Source organism: Suricata suricatta, chromosome 6, assembly GCF_006229205.1.
Source record: "Suricata suricatta isolate VVHF042 chromosome 6, meerkat_22Aug2017_6uvM2_HiC, whole genome shotgun sequence".
NCBI lineage: Eukaryota > Metazoa > Chordata > Mammalia > Carnivora > Herpestidae > Suricata > Suricata suricatta.
The window spans coordinates 108,009,517-108,028,890 of record NC_043705.1 but is presented as its reverse complement, the minus strand read 5'-3'; the positions used below and the strand labels follow the sequence as shown (position 1 = coordinate 108,028,890).

Sequence of the window (19,374 nt, the reverse complement as noted above, 5' to 3'; positions counted from 1 at the left end):
ATGAAGCACCCACTATGTGCCAGGCACGGTATGAAGAGCTTTAAACACAATATCCCATTTTAGCCTCACAGCAGCGCTATGAGCGAAAGGCCATTAACATCCCCATTTCAGAGAACGAGAAAGTTTAGAAAGTTTATGTCCCTGGGCCAAGGTTAGGGTGGCCTATCTTCCTAAGCTTTGTTTAAGGCACTTTCTTCCATTTATTTTCAGAATTCTTAACTTGTGGTTTGTAGTTGGCTTTCTGAATTCAATGAATCCTCAGAAATTGCTTATCAGAGTTTGCATGCAGGTGTATTTGTCTAAGGAGAGGGTCTGTGGCTTTTATCAGATTTTCAGAGGTGTCCACGGCCCAAGATAAAGGAGCCTCAGTTCTGTGTTACTGCAAATCCAAAATGGAGCCCTGGAAGCTTGCTTTGATAATGACACCAAACTCTCTTCTATTTTCAGATCATGCTGCTTTTTGGGTTTTGGGGGGGTTTTTTGTTTTTGTCTGTTTTTCAGTTCAGATGTTATAAGGTCCTGGTACCAGGTAGCCTGTATTTCTGGCACAGCTGGGATGCCATTGATAAATAGCAGAGGCTTCTTTTTCCTCTGACAAGCACCTTGCAAGAGGTGCCTGGAGCGAGCAGATGTTCAAGGCAGGTGCCTGCTCTCACTACGGATTGTAGAGCACCAAGCCCTCAGCCATAATCTACGCATCTCATCAAACCACACTTTAAAAGGCACTAACAGGGGCGCCTGGGTGGCTCAGTCAGTTAAGCATCCGGCTTCGGCTCAGGTCATGGTTCATGGGTTCAAGCCCCACGTCGGGCTCTATGCTGTCAGCTGGCTCAGAGCCTGGAGCCTGCTTCAGATTCTGTATCTCCCTCTCTCTCTCTCTGACCCTTCCCTGCTCACACTGTCTCTCTCATCTCTCAAAAATAAACTTTTTTAAAAAGGCACTAACATACTATTATTGATTGCTATAATCTAGTAGTTCAGCATTGTTATTTTAAATTGGATCTCTCTACTGACAGCTTAGTTTGTAGGAGTAATGCTTAAAAACTTTAAATCCCATGTTTCCCCAATCCTGCTACATAATTTTAGACTCTTCAAACATATCCTATTACAGTACTAAACTGATATCTCCTAAAGTCTGAAACTACTAAGCATATTTCACTTTAAATAGAACACATTTTCATTTTGGATGTGCTGCAATATTTTTTAGACTTTTAGGGTTACCAAACATTTTGAATCCTATAGAAAATATTATAGCATAGTAGTTTAAAGTTTGTAATTTAAAGTCTCTTTCCAACTTGCTTCTTCTCTCAGGTCACCTCAAACTCAAAACGATGTGGCCATGTTCTCACCAGCTACATGTCACATCTACTTCACCAGCCAATCTGTCCACGTTGGTCAGAATTAGGTCCAGAGTAGCAATTTCCCTGGCTGCTTCCTCTATTTTCTGGGAAACAAAATTGCCCGCTGGGCAAGTCAAGAACTTGTCAGATACTCGAGTTTTAGCTCAATAAGATGTTTTATTAGTCTGGACTTTTTAGGTGGCAGAAACAACATTAGGTAAAAGGGCATTGATCATCTCACAGAACTGAGAAGCATCTAGAAGCAGCATACGGCTGGGTTGAGGAGCACACGGGACTCAGCAGGTGGTTCTGCTCCATGCTTCTTTCTCTGTGTGGCCTCACCCTCGCCCACCCTGCACTGGCTGCCTCCGTGTTGGGGAAGGAGGGCTCCATGGGCACAGAGAGGCAGCAATCCCCCGGCTTCAGCAGAGGACCCCCAGAGAGAGCCGGAGGAGCCCGACTTGGCCATATGCGCACATGCAGGCCAGGGCGAGGAGACAGTGTTGGATGCACGGGCAAGACATCTAAGCTCCCTAGCCCCCAATTTCCCCATCTGAAAACAGGAACAGCATGAGGCCCACCTCACCAGACTGAAATGAGCAAATGCATAATAAAGACTTATAACCCAGAGCCTGGGACCTCTGGCCCTGCCGATCTGAGCTGATATAAACATCCAGTAATGTAGAATGGCCATTCCCCATATGCCATGCACTAAAAATGCTGGCTATTATCAAGATCGCCATTATTATTAATAGCGCTTAGCCTAGGGGCTTAGCCTGTGTGGTCAATAAATGTTAGTTCTCATGGTTCATTTTTACTTAAGTACTGCTATTATAAAGTATATAGCATAAGAACTTGCTAAATATTAGTTATAATAACAATAAGGATGCTTACTTAGTGCATGATGCACAGAAAGCACTCATGCATTTGAATTACTGTCCAGAGTGTTATTCTCAGCAGTCACTATTTCTTGTGAACTCCCTTGCTCCTCGGTCCCACCGCTGCCCTTCCCTCCTCCTGCCTGGTACCCTGCGTGCTAACCAGCTTCATGGCAGCCGGCTTTTTTCTTCAACCTCTTTAGTAAGCTTCAAGCCCACTTGATCGATATCAGCTCCAAGTAAACTGGGCCTTCCCACTTCTCCTGAGGTGCCCTCATCCCTGGGCGCAAGCCCAACCTCCCAGAGGGGGTGCTGGCAGCCACGCCAGGCTTCTGTTCGGGGATGCCTCCCGCTCCGCCAGCCCTCTGCCTGCCAGCTGCAGGCCCCCCCACTTCCACTCACCAGGCCAAGGCTCCCGGGAAAAGAAGAGTAAATATGACCCCCTGCCCCCAAGTCTCTCTGGTATTCCTTTCCACTCCCCCAGACTAGATCCTGGCAAGCAGATTTTTTTTAGGTAGGGCAGGGGAGATAATAATAATTGGAAGGACTAACACTTTCATAGTACCCGCTCCAGGCGGACCTTGTTCTACGTGCCCTGTGAATATTAACCCACTGATGCTCGGGACAAGCCTCTGAGGCAAGTGCCGTTACCATCCCCATTTTCTCTGCAGGGAGACTGAGGCACAGAGAGGTAACTGACTTGCTCTAGATGATGCAGCTAGGAAGTGATGTGTAACTGGCATTCAAACCCCTTAGGAATGGTACACGCCATAATGCGTATATTGCCTGACACGCGGTGAAATCTACCAGGGCCCAAGGTTATACTGAAGATGTATTTGCTGTTCTTGCACGTGAGATTCAACAGAAAGGCCCGCTCCTCTCCCTTTACTAGTAAGTGAAGAGCAGGGTACCCTGTGGTCTACAGAAGCTGTCCACCTGCTAAGGCCAGGGAGCAGAGATTTTTTTTTAAGGTAAAATTCATGTATCATAAAGACCATTTTCTGGTGTACAGTTCAGGAGCTTTTATTATATCCACAGTGCTGTGCCGCCACAACCTCCATCTAGTTACAAGACATTTTCATCTCCCAGAAGGAAACCCCTAACCATTAGACACTTCCCATTGGCCTCCCCCTAGACCCTAGCAACTACCAATCTGCCCCTTGTCTCTATGGATTTACCTATTGGGGAAATTTCATAGAGAGGGAATCCTGCAAAATGTAGGCTTTTAGGTCTGGCTTCTTTCACTAAGCATAGCGGGATGTTTTCTGGATTCATCCATGTTATAACATGTATCAGTGCTTCATTCCATTTTACGGCTGAATGATATGCCAGTGTGTGGCTACAGCGCGTTTGTAGCGGGGGTTTTTAAAAGAGCCAATCCAAGATCCTAGCAAGTCTAGGTCACAAAGGCAGGGCTGCTGACATCAAAGCAGAGAAACCTCAGCCTGCTGTGGTCAAGAGAAATCCAGAGAAAAAACCTGCTGTAAGAAGACACCCTGGCTAGGAGCCGGATTGAAAACCTAAATGCCTGCTTAAATGAACTGAGAAGGGCTGGGAGGCAGACAGCGGGGAGGGGTCACTGGCCACCTGCAGGGTCTAAAAGCATTCACTTAAAAACACCATGCTGACCAAATAGAACCTTTGGGTGGGCTGCTTTCAGTCACTGCTGTGTTTGTAATGCTGGCCAGTGGTCTGTAAGACTGTACCATCCACTGATGCAAAACAAAACAAAAAAAAGTTGGCAAATTGAATTTCAAGGTCCAGCCAAGAGATGGGTGGGTTCCCAAACATTAAATAACCCAAACTGTGGGGTGTGCGATGACCAGTCAGAGAGACAAGGCTGATGCTGACGCTGCTGAGAATTAAGAAGAGCCGTACACAGGGCACCCAGGTGGCTCTGTCAGTCAGCTAAGTGTCCAACTCTTCATCTCGGCTGAGGTCATGATTTCAGGGTTCGTGAGATCAAGCCTCACGTTGGGCTCTGCACTGACAATGTGGAGCCTGCTTAGGATTTTGTCTCTCCTCTCTCTCTGCCCCTCCCCTCCCAAAATAAATAAACTTAAAAAAAAAAAAAGAGGAAGAGGCTTACCACCCAACCAAGGGACAGCTTTGGAGAATCAGATCTCAACCTTTGAGTCAGCTGATACAGAAATAGCTAATCCTTTACTTCCGTACCGTTTACAGGAGGTTCTAACCGCAGGGCCTGGAACGGTCAGTGACAGTCTCAGAGGCGGAGGGTACGACTTGCGGAACCGAGAGTCTAAGTGTTGACTTCTTTCAAGAAGTTAAAGAGTTCTTCTGTCTTAGAAAATTGGTTTCTTTATCCCAACACATTCCAAAGGACCAAATTTGGAGTATTAACTGGCATTTAGCCCTGTGGTCCTCCGATGTGGAGTCATAAGTCATCTGGGAGAGCTTGTTAATCTCACACACTCTCAGGCCCCGCCTCCAGGAGTTGCCTTCGGGGGCTTTGTGGGGGCCCAGGAATCTGCATTTTACTGGGATCCTGGACCACTGGTCCACAGGTCATGCTTAAACAAACCCCAATCTAGTGACTATTCTGATAGACCACTTGCTCTGGAATTGGAGCTGTTGAATCAGAGTCTAGATTGTACCACTTGTCCAAATCTCTGAGCCCAGCTTAGGGAATTCAATGGGCCTAAAACAGAATATCATGTTTCTTTTGTTTTATTCATTCACTCAATGGGTATTTATTGAGAATCTACAGTCCCTGCAGCTGTATCTGCAGATAAGACAGATAGGAGTCCCACTCCTTCCAAAACTTACATAACGAGTGGGATCATTGGACAGGGGCAAAGAATTCATTCTTTCTATGCAGAGAAATCTGTGAAGATAAAATGCAGAATCTCCAAGGGTAGGGAGTTACATGCATCAGTGTAGCTCCTTCACTATATATCTCCTCTACCATACCCGTGCTGAGCATGTATCCACCCAGTGTATTCTTACATGCTTCCAGGCACAGGGAGCTCACCCTCAGAGGGGCCCATTCAGTCCTCAGACATTACATTTTCATTCCCTGAAACTTCTGCCCTTGGTCCTTGTTACAAGACATACAGAACAAGTTCATTGCTCTTCTTACAGAGAGGCATTATAATATCAAAAACCTTTTTCACCATTCTGCTAAGTATTCTCTTCTCCATAGTGAAGACCCTGCCTTGTGGCCTAATTTTGGGTCCCCTCTCCATCCTTGCTACCATCATCCTCTGAGCACCTTTCACCCTGTGTCTCATTTTAAAATACAGAGGTTGACGAGGGGGGGTGGGGGTGCTACATGGCTCATTTGGTTAAGCATCCAACTTTAGCTCAGGTCATGATCTCATGGTTTGCGAGTTTGAGCCCCATGTTGGGCTCTGTGCTGACAGCTGGGGGCCTGAAGCTTCTTTGGATTCTGTGTCTCCCTCTGTCTCTCTGCCCCTCCCCCACTCATTCTCTCTCTCCCTCTCTCTCTCTCTCTCTCTCTCTCTCTCTCTCTCTCTCTCTCTCTCTCTCAGAGGTGGAATCCTACCAGTCATTCATTTATGTCTTTATTAAGCACACATGAGCCAGATACTGTTTTAAGCTCTGAGGGAAAAGCCCATAATGGCCTTCTGGATGCTGTCGCTCTGTCAGGATCAGGTGGTTGAGCTGTTGGCTAGTGGCAGAAGCTCAGCCAGCCATCATCTCATAAGGGTCTTCATGAACAAATCGCCTCTTCTGACTTGACTTTACCTACGTCTGCTGCTCACCACCAGCAAGTTCCTCCCCTGTTCCATTTAGATGCTCTCCTGCCGACTCCCCAACTTCTGATTCCTCTTCATTTCTAATTATATGTTCTTTCTCCCCTTTGATTCCTCCCCACCTCGCCCCCCACTTCTTCTGTAAACCTGCTTTTCTACACGCTGAGGGCTGCAGCCATTTGCAGCTTAGCTCTACTTCGGAACAGCATGTGTCAGTGGTGTGGAGAGACCATATATTCTGACCTCCTCTCTTTACACACCATTTCCCCCCCATGAGAACTTCTGCCTGGCCCTTTCCCTTCATATGCCTCATTCGCTTCACCTCACGACCTTCTTAGACATCTGTACCCCCCTCACCCATTTCCTACAGTGACCTGTAACATGTGCTAACTGCCAGGGCCACAGGGATAAACAAGTCCCTTTGGTTTCAGCAGCCTCGCAGACCCGGAAATGCTCTCTCGGAAAACTCTCCAAAGCAAGGATCCCCACCCATCACCGGGTAGCAGACACACCCTCTGACCGCCATGCTCCAACCCGCAGACCCAGGGTCCCTCTACTGGGCTCCGAGAGCCATTGCTCCTCCCGTTAGCAAGAATCAAACTCCTGTGCAATTATTAGGAACTCGCGAGAAACTCGGCGGACAAAACTGAAATATCCCTATCTCATCAACGGTAAACTGGGCATAGAATAAAAATTCTGGAGATGAAAAGAACCTCCGAGACCACCCAAACCCCACCTCATTGTTATTTAGATGAAGAAACTGGAACCGGGGAGAGGATGTGTTTGGGAACAAGCAGAGGCAAGAATGCAGACTCTGGAAACCAGACCCCAGGCTCCTCACCTTCTGGCCTATCCTCTACGGATCATGTTTTGGGGGCTAATTTTTCAATTTTACGCCACCCCTCTGTTGCTTGGCCAGCATCCCAGGCCTGAGGGTTCCAGGCAACAAACCATAATGGAAAGTATATCCTAAAAACAAAGTCAGACAAACAAATGCCATCTGAGTGCTCAGGAATCCAGCCACTTGCTGGCTCTTTTCCTTTTCAGGCTGGTAACAAGAGGAATGGCACCAGAAGGATAATATGTTCCTGTTTTTCCTTTTAATCCAGGACACCTGTCTCTTCTTTGGGGAATGTGTAATATTTGGGGCTTCTTCCCAACATGTGACCAGCCACCTGTTACGCATGCCTTTCCAAGTCGGCCTCTTGGGTTTGGTGCCCACAATACAATGTGGGCATTTGCAATATACTATATTTGAAGAGTCTGGAACCTCTTAGGAATTAGCAGGTCAAGACAGTGGGCTCAGCAGAATATACACCATGACCCCTCCTCCCCTTCGGGTGATAGATCTAGTAGACTGTCATACGCCTCTGAAGAGAAAGGAAGGTTGGAGTTCACCATGGTCTGTCACTTTCTTTCTCCTCCACTGTCATTCATTCATTCAACAAATATTTATGGACCACCTGCTGCTTGTCACTCATTGCCAATCATCCGCTCATCTGTTCACCCTGCACACACTCTCTGCAGAGAGCAGGATCCCATTCTGGGTGCTGAGGGAGGCCCAGCAATGAATAAAGCACAGCCCCTGCCTTGAGGAGCTTCTAATTAATTAGAGTAAGGAATGCGCAAGCTACTGTGATGTGAGGTCATACGTGTTAAGAAAGATACAAAGAACAATGGATCCCAGAGAAGAGAGAAGTGTCTCCCAGCTGCCAGGTAAGAAAGCTTACAGGAAGACAATGTGTGGAACCTGGACTTTGAGGGACAGGCAGGATATAGACAGGTAGAAAGAGTGTGGGTGTTTGAATCGCTGTAGGAGCAAAGAGCCTGGGATGCCTGGGGTGCCTCCAGGCCACTGTGTAGGGCACATGTGCTGCTGAGGGGCGACCCTGAGGTGAGGATGGAAAGAAAGCTAGCAGGTATGAAAAGTCTGAGCCTTCGTTATTTTGCTGGCCCCTTAGGTTCTGAGGTGTGGCACCCCATCTGCAAACAGGCAGCCCGGGCAGAGAAGAAGTTAAAGGTAAGCAAGCTGGCAGTGATACCGGACCAGACTTTTTGGCACCTGTTGGGCTTTGGTAGGGGGGTGTTCCTTAGTATGCATGCTCCCAACTGTGAATCTGCATCCTTAGGTTTTCTTCATGGTAACACCTGCTGCATGGGGCTTTTGAGGGGATAAAGACACTGCCCAGGAGAGCGCTTTGAAAACCGTGAAACACTATATCAATGTGAGATTTTAGCATTTCTGGGACAAGGCTTTCGCCTTAGCATTGCTCGCCAAGAGCACTCGCTCTCTGAAGCACACGTGCTGGGTTTTTCCCCCATCCTGACATCATTCCTTAGTGATGCTAGTATTGACACACGAATTGACAGTTTGCAATCAGCAAACTGATTTTATTTCTTTAACCCCACGGATCAGACAGGACAAGGAATTTGATCTTCTCTTTGCTTGTGAGAAACTCAAAGTCGAAAAAGGGTGATTTGCCCACAGTAAAGCTGCCAGCAGGAGCATGGCTGGTGTCCCCAGACACACGCCAGGCCAGCTAGGTCCTGCGTCCCTGTGAGTTACCGCTCTCACCAGTACCGGGAAGTCCTGTGAATCTGGGCTCTCCATCCAGGGACCTCAGGGAAGAGCCCATCTCCTGAGAGCTTGATGCTGTGGAGGAGAAACCTGGGCGTGTGTTGGGGACAGGCCCTCGAGAAGGTCCAAAATGCCTCTATACTTTGTGAAGAACTGGTCTGTTGATACATCACTTTGTTTGAGCCGTGAGGTATTTTTCTCCCTGTTTCTTCCAAGTCCTTTCCCAGTTAAGATGTAAAAAGACCTAATTCCCTTTTCCTTCCTCAATTTCCACATTTTGGTGGCATTTCTCAAATTCAGTCATCCCACTATGACCTTGATGCTTTTGCCGCGGCTGTGAACCACCTATATCAATATTTTTTTTCTTTAAATCAACCCCCTGCTCTCTATGTAACAAAACTTATTTTAAAATAAAACTTTATATCACCAACTGGAAAACTGGGATTACTTGCTATTATAGTAGAAAATACATTCAATGCAAATTAAATGTTTCTTAAAACTAAATCTTAGAAATTCCAGCTAGATGGCATTGCCTATCCTCTTGTTGTTTTTTAAAAAAATGGAACTGTCGAGAAAGTTGCTAAAATATATGAGCACCAAGTTAAGACTTCCTCCTTGATCTCACGAAGAGAAATGAAATACGATTTTACATTTTACACGCCCATTCTGCAACTCAGTATTATCAAATGCTCCCCCTAAATTCATCTTCCCAGAGCCACCTAGGATCACTTGTTCATGATCCACGGTTTGGGAACCACTGCTCGAGAGCCCCAAGTAGGATGCTTTAATTCTAAGTTGTGGCATGAGAAATCTGGCAGGAAGTTTAGCATCCCAAAGGCCAGACCCTTCATTTTACAGATTGGGAATCTGGAATGTCTAAAATCACATAGTTCACCAGTGATCCTTGGGCCCTGGTCTGTTTGCTTTTCAATGACAACATGCTGCGGCTCTAGTGGCTGCACTGAGGTTGACATAATGCCATTGAACACATCATTGCCATGGTCCAGAAAAAGATTTTTTAAGTTTAGCACTTAGGCTGATGTTAACTTGCAATGGAGACCCTGTAAAGAATCAATACATGATGCGATTTCATGAAGTTTAACCTGCTGGTAGCTTTTATACCAATACACTGCTAAGGAATAAGTAATAACCAACTTTATTCGAGTAAATACATTATTGGAAGGATAATCCCCAATGACAAGTTTAATAAATAAATGCCTATCTAAAATACGTTTTTTAAAACCCACAAATCCAAATTCTATCCAACTGCCCAAAGTTCTGTGCATTTCCAATTTCATTCACACTCAGACATGGATTAAAAAGGCAGAAACTTAGGAGAAAGTACAGAAAGCCAGCAAGTGCATTCCACAGTGTTGTGGCTGTCCCCTGCACAGCCACCTCCCTTCCTCCCCATCCTTCCTCCCCTCCTGCGCCAGGTGCACCTTCTCACTCCTTCTGTCTCCTCTCTCCCACAGCATAGGCGGACGTCTGAAACTTCCATCTCGCCCCCTGGCTCCAGCATCGGGTCACCCAACCGAGTCATCTGCGTACGTATCACTTTTCGGCCACCCAGAGGCCTTCCTTAGCCCCTGGCCGGGGATCTAAAGCCTTCCTAAGGACACCCAAAGATAGCCTCGAGGTTTTCATCCAGCTGATGTCTTGTGTGACTCTGTCATGTGCTAGACTCTGTGCTAAATCCTGAGGACACAGCGGGGCACAGGGAGGAGAGGAACCCTGCCCTCACGGAGCACACAGCTTAATAAATACAGTGTTATGGAGACAATCAGTGTGGCAGGAGCACAGGGAAGTACAAAGACAGAAGAGTCCTTGATAAGCTCTGAGCACACTGCAGTGTGCCCCCTTCCCCATTGCTTCCCTGAGACAAGAGTGAGACCAAGATCTGGGGCCAGAGGAATATTCAGAGTAGGGCCTGGGTGGGAGGTCCATGTGGAGATAGGGGTGGGTGAGAAGGAGGCAGAAAGGAAGAAGTCATGTGACTGTAAAGGATTTGCAAACACGAAGTAAAGGATTTGCAAACATAAAGAAAAGCTTTCCAGTGACATAAGAAGCCCAGAGTTGGAGAAGACCACAGATATGTCCCTGAGCCCCCATGCCCGAAGCATTCACACAGAGAAACTCATGTTTGCAGGGACATGGCAGAGGGGAGAAGCGTTGAGTCAGATGAGCTCAGAAGTCCCTTGGATATGTAACTTACTCATTCATTCATTCAACAAGTGTGTGCTAAGTATCTCCTCTGGGCTAAGTGCCAGGTCTGTGCTGGAAACTGGTGGTGAAGTGCACTGACTTGATGCCTGTCCTCGTGGCATTGACTGCATTCCCTCATGCATGATCAGTCACTTCTGAGAAGTGCCAGGAAGAAAAAGTTCGAGGTGATCTGATGATGGTGCAGATGGACAGAGGGACAGACAGCCTAGGACCCACTGGAAGAAGAATCCTGAGGAAGAAACATTTACACTCAGACCTGAGAGAGAAACAGAAGTTAAAGCACGTGGGGAAGGCAGAGCCAGAGAGGCCAGAGATGAGCAAAGGAGAGGGGCCCTCTGATGGCAGACTGTTCCAGCTTTCCCCAAGTCTGAGGGGCCAAGCAGACCAGAAGTGGAAGTGGGGGGTATGGTCTACACTCCCAATAAGAAGCTCTAGATACAGTCCCCAAAGTAGCCACCCCTGGGTGGCCCTGACCACCATTGCTCCATCATTATTTTACATCTAATCCTCATCTGGTTTCCTCCTTGATCCCTGGATAATACCCATTAATGGGACTTTTTCCTTTCTTTTCTTCCTCTGTGCAAATGAAAATCAGACATAAGAGTTACCATTGACAGCAAGTTCAATACGGTTGATACCGCCTCTCGGCTCTCGCCAAAGATGAGCGCTTTGATCACAGGCCGTCCTCCCCAAAGAGTCTTGTTCAGAACAAGAGAGGCAATCGTCCCCCCGGTGCTATGAATGGGGCCGGACGCAAGCAGAATTAATGAGCTTAGTTTCAGGGCCTACACTATGAGAAGGTTACTGATAGAGTGGCCATGTGTCCAGCAGAGAGTTACCAGGATATGCGAACTTGGGATGTACAGTCACATCGCCAAGCTCTAATGCCTTTAATCCCTGGCCCGTCTTCCCTGCTGCAGAGAAGCCTCACTAACCTTCGTGAAACAAACTAGCCCTGACGGTGTTTGCCCTGGGTCCTGGAGAAAGAGCATGGTGTTGTCCCTCTGAGAGGCAGCTTCATACAAAGGAACAAGAGCAGCTGGGGACACCTGTCACTGTGCCATGTAGCTGGGGGCTTGCCCATTGAGATCAGTTACCCACGCAGGCCTGCGTAGGCACGGGTCTCCCTTTCTGTACTTTCCTTCCTCGCTTTTTAGAATGCCTCATCTTCAGCTGCTCTGGGGAATGACTGCACATCGTGTGGGCCATGTCTTCAACCAGACCATTCCAAACATGGCTTCCAAATTCAGGGAAGAAACCATCTAGTCACTTTGGGGACATGAGATAATAGAAGGAGAGAGCGCCGGCTTAATTTTCATAAATACTGAGCTTTGGTATTAAAATAGAGTTCTCAGTGAACCTGGAGGAGGCAGGCTCTTTCGAGCTTTGCTCCAGCCCCCTCACCCCTGACCCCCCCCCCCACTGACTGCTAGAATCATCTTCGGGAGGTTTGTCTTCAACCAGCCCCACATGTCCTCTTCCTTCGTTCCTTTCTGGCTAATTATGTCAGGATACCCGTGTTTAATCAGTGTGCCTCCAAACCTGAGGCTCATTTATAACCCTATAAACATGATGACTATGGGAAGAAATATAAATTAATATTTCTGAGGTTTGAACTAAAGCTCTGAGAAGACTATTGATGGGTTGAGACAAGTTTGCAAGATGCCAAGAGCTCTCAAGGTCAAGACCCAACATCCCACAATGAAAGGCAGCATTACTTCAGCAAGTGGACCCTCCTAGTAAGGTTTCTTTGACCAACACACCCCAGAATTGGTATAGACATGGTGCCTGACCTGGGCAGAAATGAGATGGCACGCTTCAAAGGGTTTCACTGAGGAAGGTGAATAGAAGGAACCATTCACAGAGGTGTAGGCAGGATCCCACAAGACATGTGGCATCCAGGGTCTACAGCAGCAGGAGCTGTCACTGCCTAAGCTTGAATAGAAGGTCTGGAGAAAGCTGGAGCCATGAAAGGCAGCCCTGGACAGGAGCCATGCTCACCACAGCCAGTGGTGCAGGGGCAGTGCCAAAGGGACACAGGTACACAGCCTCTCTCTCCATCACCCCCAGTCTGCAGATGCCCCCCATTGACCCAACCCACCTAAAATCTAGGGAGCCTTTGATGTAGTCCACGGGGCCTCAGAGCCCAAATCAAGGCAAGGAGGAGTGGACAGTGGATCTAGAGGCAATGCAGAATGAGCAGCAAAGTGCTCAAACGGTGGTGGGCTAGGGCCAGGGCAGGATGGTGGAAGGACCTTGGAACATGTTTCAAACAGCCATGCTTATAAGGTCTTTATGAATGTTGCTCTCTCGATGGTAGTTTTGGCTTGAGACTCGCCTGGGGGCCCAAGGCACTGGAAGAATATCATGAGGACAATACAGTTTCCTTGGAGTCTCTGTCTAGCGGCCTCGCAATTTATCTATGTCAGGACCTCATGAGCCACATTAGTTATGGCATGACAGATCCTTGTGGACCACAGCAGAAGCCAGTCACAGAGGGAACCACTGGAAGATGCAGATGTGGAGAGGACATGGCTTCAAAAGCCACGAGAGATGCTCAGCCCCACACAAGGGGAAGCTGTCTCTTAATCCATGCAGTTCTAGAAGGATAAACTCAGCCAACGTCAGGTAGTAGCAGGAGGCTCAGTTCATGCAGGGCCAGTTTTCTGAATCCAGCTGTAAGTCAGTGAGCTTTCCACCATGCCAAGCTAGCAGAGACTGCTGGAGAAGGCACGTTCCCAGCTTAGCCTGGCTGGATTTGAATTCCGATTTTGCCACTTACTGGTTGTATAACCTTGGGCAAGTTCACTGACTTCTCTGTGCCTGTTTCTCCATTCAAATAATGAGGACGATATTAGTGCCAACTAGGAGCATGGTGAGTTGTAAGAGTTAAGGGAGTTAATCCCTACAGGGGACTTAGGACAGAGGCTGGCTCATTATGAACGCTCAACAAGGGTCAGCTAGGGTTTTACTCTCTGGGATTAAATCCGTCTTTATCATCTCCATCATCTTCAAGGAGCTGTGAGTGAGGATGTCCTTCCTGTGAAGGGTTGAAAGGCAGTCCCCACCCAGGCTGTCTGTTTCAGACTGGATCCAAACCTACTGGCTAAATGGTGCAAAGTGCAGAACCTTTCAAGCCTCAGTTTCCTCATCTGGAAAATAGTCATAACATGGACACTGACTACAGAGAGGCATCAGGCCCCTTGGGGGGGGACAATTCCTGCAAAGCACAGGGCCTCCCACATGAAGTACGTTAGGCCTGTTGGAATGGATGGCCTCTAAGACCTGACTGATTCTAACGTCCTCCTCCTCTTCCAACCTATTACTTTGTTTTTAATGGAAACTGGAGAAGCTCGTTCCTCTATGCCTGGTTTTTGTTTCCTCTCTCTTTTCCCTCTTACCTCTCTGCTCTTTCCTATGCCTTGCCTCTTCCTCAGGCTAAAGTGGATAATGAGATCCTTAATTACAAAGACCTGGCAGCTCTCCCCAAGGTTAAGTCCATCTACGAGGTACAACGCCCCGACCTCATTTCCTACGAGCCTCATTCCAGATACACGTCCGACGAGATGCTGGAGAGATGTGGCTATGGAGAGGTATGGCGTCTCGCCCCTCTCTTGGGGGGCTGTTAATGGAGAGGAGGCCCACAGGGTCCCCAGCAGGTCCATCACAGGCAGACACTTCGGTCTCCACAGGGTTGGCCCGGACTCTTATAAACTGGAATTTATAGTCAACATTTAAGAATCAAGCAATGTCATCCAGAAATCTGGCTTTTCTTGAAAAATCAGAGCAGGGAACGGTACACCAGGTTTTCCACCATCTGGAGAGGGGGGAGCAGCGCCTCCTATAGGTAGGACATGGGCTCCTCAATTCTCCCCAGTTTCCACCACCCCTTGAGAACCCCAACATTGAGGCCGAGAACCTGGGCCCACTTATCACTTGAGCTGTTGTTTTTCTTCCAGGGGAGTAATTTTATACATAGCCCATGTCTGTTACCCCCTGACAGGCTCAGTGGCCTTAGGTTTATAATCCCTGTAGGTTGGTTCTCCAGTTTTTGCACCTGATCTTAAGTCCCTATGCTGAGAGCAAGAGATGCTTTTTGACACTCAGCATCAGAGAGCTTTTGAAATAATTAAATGGTGGTTGGACAAGAGTAAGTGTTCTCTGGAGAAGGCAGAGTGGCTGTTGTCCTGAGGGTCCTGGCAGTCTGTATCACTGGCAGCTTCTAGCTCCATCCAAGGCCCCTGAGCTGTGATTGTTTAAAGGCGAAGGAGCCCTGGCCATGGGGAGCAGGGCCCCAGGTTCTTGTCCCCACCCCGGCACTGTCCCCTTCCTCTCTAAAGGGATGAGGGTTCTTTGGTTGGACAGCCCAATGCCGAGACCCTCCAGGCTCTGGCCTCTAATATGGGCCAGGGACAGGGGACCATCGACCAGGTGGATGTTGATGTTCCCAAAGCCAGAAATGGCCCCCTGGGCCCCACGGGCCAGAGCCAACTCCCAAGCTTGTTCTGTTTCACTCCCAAAGAATCGTTTAAACATGTAAGGCTGTTGCCGATATTTACACATGGAGAGATTTCACGAAACAACCCGCATTTCTGACTCGTCTCGGGAACTTAGGGAGCTGTGTTAACATTGGGCAGGTGTCCCAGGTGCTGAGACACCACCGCCCCCTACAGACGGGATGCTCCATTGCCAGCCCGCCACACCACCCTGTGGCCCAACTCCCATGTTGATGGCAGCAGCCTGGCCTTTAGCTGGCCCTACGTTTGGGTCCCCTTCCCCCCCGCCCCCACCCTGCACACTGTCGTTGTGAACCACAGAGGGGTCGTGAACTGGTAGAGGGACAAAGAAGGGTCAGGAAATGGCTCTGAGCTTGTGGTGGAGAAGCCTGTGGTCCAAGTAAAGACCCTGCCACGTTGTACTTGAGCAGCCGGAGCCACCCCGTGCCCCTTCTGGGCCTTGGTTTCCCGTTGAGAAAAGGAGGGCACCATCCCAAGGTTTCCTGCTACCTGTGGGCACTGCTGGCATCCCAGCATGCTAAGCGCACCTGCTGTCTGGGGAAGGAGTCCAGGAGCAGCTGCAGCCTCGCTCTCCGCTGAGCTACTACTTAACCCTCTTCCTCTCTCCCTCTTCTCTCTCCTTTGTTCCTTCCACGATGGCCTTCAAACTCTTCGCTTCTAAGTCGCTGGGAACACTATCTCCCTACTCCCAGGTAATTGGGCCGGTTCAGGAAGATCTTTTCTATAAGTGTGTCCCTTCATGCTGACCTAGCAGACCCCTGGCTTCCCCCCTCCCCAGCCCCCTAGGAGGCTCCCCCACCAGAGCACAGAGGGAGACTTAGAAGCAGGACCTGGAGAAAGTGGCTGCAGTGTAAACAGTCGAGGGTGTTCCCTTTCCACCAGTCAGGGCCTCCCTGAGGCTCCTCGGATTCCAGGCATCTGACCTGTGGGTTCTACTCAAGGGACTGAGTGATGGGTGAAGGCCGCAAAAAATCGTCTGTAGCTTTCCTCAGGCTCTGTGTGTAACTCGGGGAGGAATGGGGGCGGGGCGGGACTCTGTATTCAGAAGGGCAGCACCATGAATTTTGAATCCTTGGCCCTCTCAAGTCCTGGATTCTATGTCCCTCCCCCACCTGCCTGCTAGACCCTGGAGCCACAGGCCTGCCCCATCACTGGCCTTGCTCATGGCCCACTTCCTCCCCCAGGACATCTACGAGAACCTGGACCTCCGACAGAGAAGGGCCTCGAGCCCTGGCTACATCGACTCCCCCACCTACAGCCGGCAGGGCATGTCTCCCACCTTTTCCCGCTCACCTCACCACTACTACCGCTCTGGTAAGTGTCCCCAAAGGGACAAGGAGAGCCAGGGGGACAGGGCAGTGGCCAGCTCTGTTGCCAGCTGCAGAGATGGCACAGGGCTTCCCCCTTGGGAACTCCATCACAGCACAGCCCTGGGGGCCTGTGACCACCCGGGTGACCAACTGGGCCTTACTGAGATGCCTCTAGCAGCGGGAGAGAAGGGGCTGAGAAGCAGCAGGAAGGTGGGTGGTAAGCTGCCAGGAAAGAAGAGTGGCAGGCAGCCCAGCAGCCCTGGCTGGAAGGACACTCCTTTGGCCTTGGCCTTGGCCTGCCCCATCCAGAGCATAGAACCAGAGGACCCGAAACAGGCCCAGCCTTATCCAACTCAGTCAGGCCATCCACGGCCACCTTGAGGTTGGGGGTGCAGCAGGTGCCTGGATGGAGGAAAGAAGCAGTCAAGAGGGGCGGTGGGGAGCTGAGAGGTGCAAAGACACCTTCCTAATGATCAGTGGAGTTGATTCTTACAATCTACGAAATCTGACTTTGGGGTGAGGCGAGCAAACAGGGTCAAGCCTATTTCTGCGGACATGGTGCATGAGAGCACAGCTCCTCCCTCCCATCCCGCTGTCATCACGTCACTGCTGCCTTAACTGCCACAGCGTTAATGCCTGTTTTCTCTGTGCCTCTGTTCTTTCTGGGGACCACTGCCTGCGTGCTCCAGGGCCCGAGAGTGGCCGGAGCTCTCCATACCATAGCCAGTTAGATGTGAGGTCCTCCACTCCGACCTCTTACCAGGCTCCCAAGCACTTTCACATCCCAGGTAGGCTGACAGCCCAGAACTCCCAGCATGGGTGCATGCTCCATGGGGTGACCGGGTGCCCTGCACCGGCAGCAAAGAGAAGCCGATTCCCGGGGACCCCTCCTAACCAGTTACCCACACTAACCCACCCTGCAGTCCCGACTCGCCCATGGGCTTTGGCCCACCCACTTGACAGAGCCAGCCTCGATCAAGACCACCTGGAAGCAGCCAGAAAACTGCCTCGAATGTCTGAAGGCCAGGCCAGGACCCAGCAGTAACCATGCTGGATGTCCTGGGCTTTGGCATCGAAACTCTTGGGATTGAATCCTGATTCTACCACTTAGAAGCCTGTGAGCTCGGGCCAGTTACTTAGCTTTCCTGAATGTCTGTTTGTTCCCCTAGACAGCCAGGGACTGTTCTGGGCCCTGAGGTTGCAAATGTGCTCAAACCAGCCCAGATCCTGCCTTCATGGTGTTTTTACATGGAGAGGAATTTAATAAATGAGTAAGCAAGTGAGCAAAAGGGTAATTTCAGGTAGATGGTATGTGCGGTGAACATAATAAATAGGGCACCATGATAGAGCGACTGGGGTGGGGAGGCTGGGCTAGGTAGGGTGGTTAAGAAGAGCTTCTTGGAGGAGGCAACACCAGGGCCAAAAGAGGAGAAGGAGCCAGTCATTGAAGATCTCAGGGGAAAAGTCCCAGGCAGAGGGCACAGCAAGTGCAAAGGCCCTGAAACTCTGAACTTGCAGTAGGCCAGCGTGCCTGCAAGTGGTAAGCAGTCCGGGGAGTGATAGGAGATAAAGAAGAAGGCAAGGGCTAGGTGACCTTGTAGGTCTGACTGAAGGTCTTGCCCCAAGTTCAGCAGAGCCGGGCCTCCACCCAGTCTCCCAACTCTGGGCTCAGGTTTTCACCCCCCACTCGCTTTTCCTCAGGAGCTCATCCTGCCATTGCATCTATACCTTTCTCGACTGCCCCAGAAAGGTCCCATCCTGTCTGCTCTTGAGGGAGTGGGAGGGTGATCACACTGAACGGCGGGCTGCGGTGTTCTGGGAACTTCTGCGTGGAATGAGGCGTGGCCGCAGGGTGGAGGCAGGGGGCACCTTCCTGCATGGGGCCTTGCTGAGCACGCACCGCCTCGTGCCTGCATGCACACCATTCAAGCCCAGGTCCTTTCCTCAGCACCATTAGAACCCATCCATTCCTGTCCCCTCACCTTTCTTAGAACCTCCCGGGTTGAGGCTGGAAATTGAGTTTTGAAACAAACAGGACATCCACCGGGGAAAGATGGTGCACCCTTGGGAAAGATGCTGACTGTTTCTCTTTCTGAGATCAGCTGACCAACTGCTGTCTCCTTTCCTCCTCTCTCTCTCTCTCTCTCTCTTTCTCTCTCTCCCCTCCCCATGGTCCCTTCCCGGTCTGCCTGGCAGCTGGAGAAAGTAACATCTACCGGAAACCCCCGATCTACAAACAGCATGGTACGGAGAGGGCGTGGCCAGTCAAGGGGCGGGGCCATTTGCCATCTGTGCCGATGGTCTCCAGAGGCCACCTGGACGGTCGCACACAAGGCGGCAGTGTCCTCCTTGTTGGCTGTCCCCCAATCACTAGAGGTTACACTGAAGATGAGTTTGGTGTCATTTCAAAAAGCAAGGAAGCTCTCGTGTCCCCTAAACGCTTTCCCACCTCCTTCCCTGCTCTCTGGTGTCCTAAATTCCATGGGCAGTGCAACCCTTCTCAAATACGCGTATCCCTGGGAGCACTCCGAGGCGGGGATACTCAAGCTTTGACGCCATTAGCATCACATGAGATGCCTACAGATTCCTGGGCCCCACCCCAGACTTACTGAATCGCAATATTGTGTTTGAAACCGTTTCTCCACGCAATTCCACTGCCCTGCCCAGCTCAGGAACCACTGCTCAGAGCTACTCTCAGTCTTGAGAGTAAATGGAGGGTTGGGTAGGGGATATGCTTGAGACCCGAACAGGGCTTTGATGAGGATGCTTTCATTCATGCATGCATGCG

The 19,374-nt window shown here is 49.7% G+C and overlaps 1 protein-coding gene across 7 annotated transcripts in view; it reads left to right on the top strand.

The window, feature by feature from the left end:
- ABLIM3 (actin binding LIM protein family member 3) overlaps positions 1 to 19,374 on the top strand; it is a 110,022-nt gene that overhangs the window by 77,542 nt on the left and 13,106 nt on the right. For 2 of the 7 annotated variants that reach the window (XM_029943098.1, XM_029943092.1), the window contains 7 exons: positions 7,917 to 7,975; positions 10,009 to 10,080; positions 14,197 to 14,352; positions 15,939 to 15,968; positions 16,461 to 16,590; positions 17,276 to 17,374; positions 18,783 to 18,830. In XM_029943098.1, the coding sequence (XP_029798958.1) occupies positions 7,917 to 7,975; positions 10,009 to 10,080; positions 14,197 to 14,352; positions 15,939 to 15,968; positions 16,461 to 16,590; positions 17,276 to 17,374; positions 18,783 to 18,830 (594 nt within the window). The remainder of the gene's footprint in view (positions 1 to 7,916; positions 7,976 to 10,008; positions 10,081 to 14,196; positions 14,353 to 15,938; positions 15,969 to 16,460; positions 16,591 to 17,275; positions 17,375 to 18,782; positions 18,831 to 19,374) is intronic. The other 5 variants (XM_029943093.1, XM_029943096.1, XM_029943094.1 and 2 more) reach the window with 5 other exon arrangements.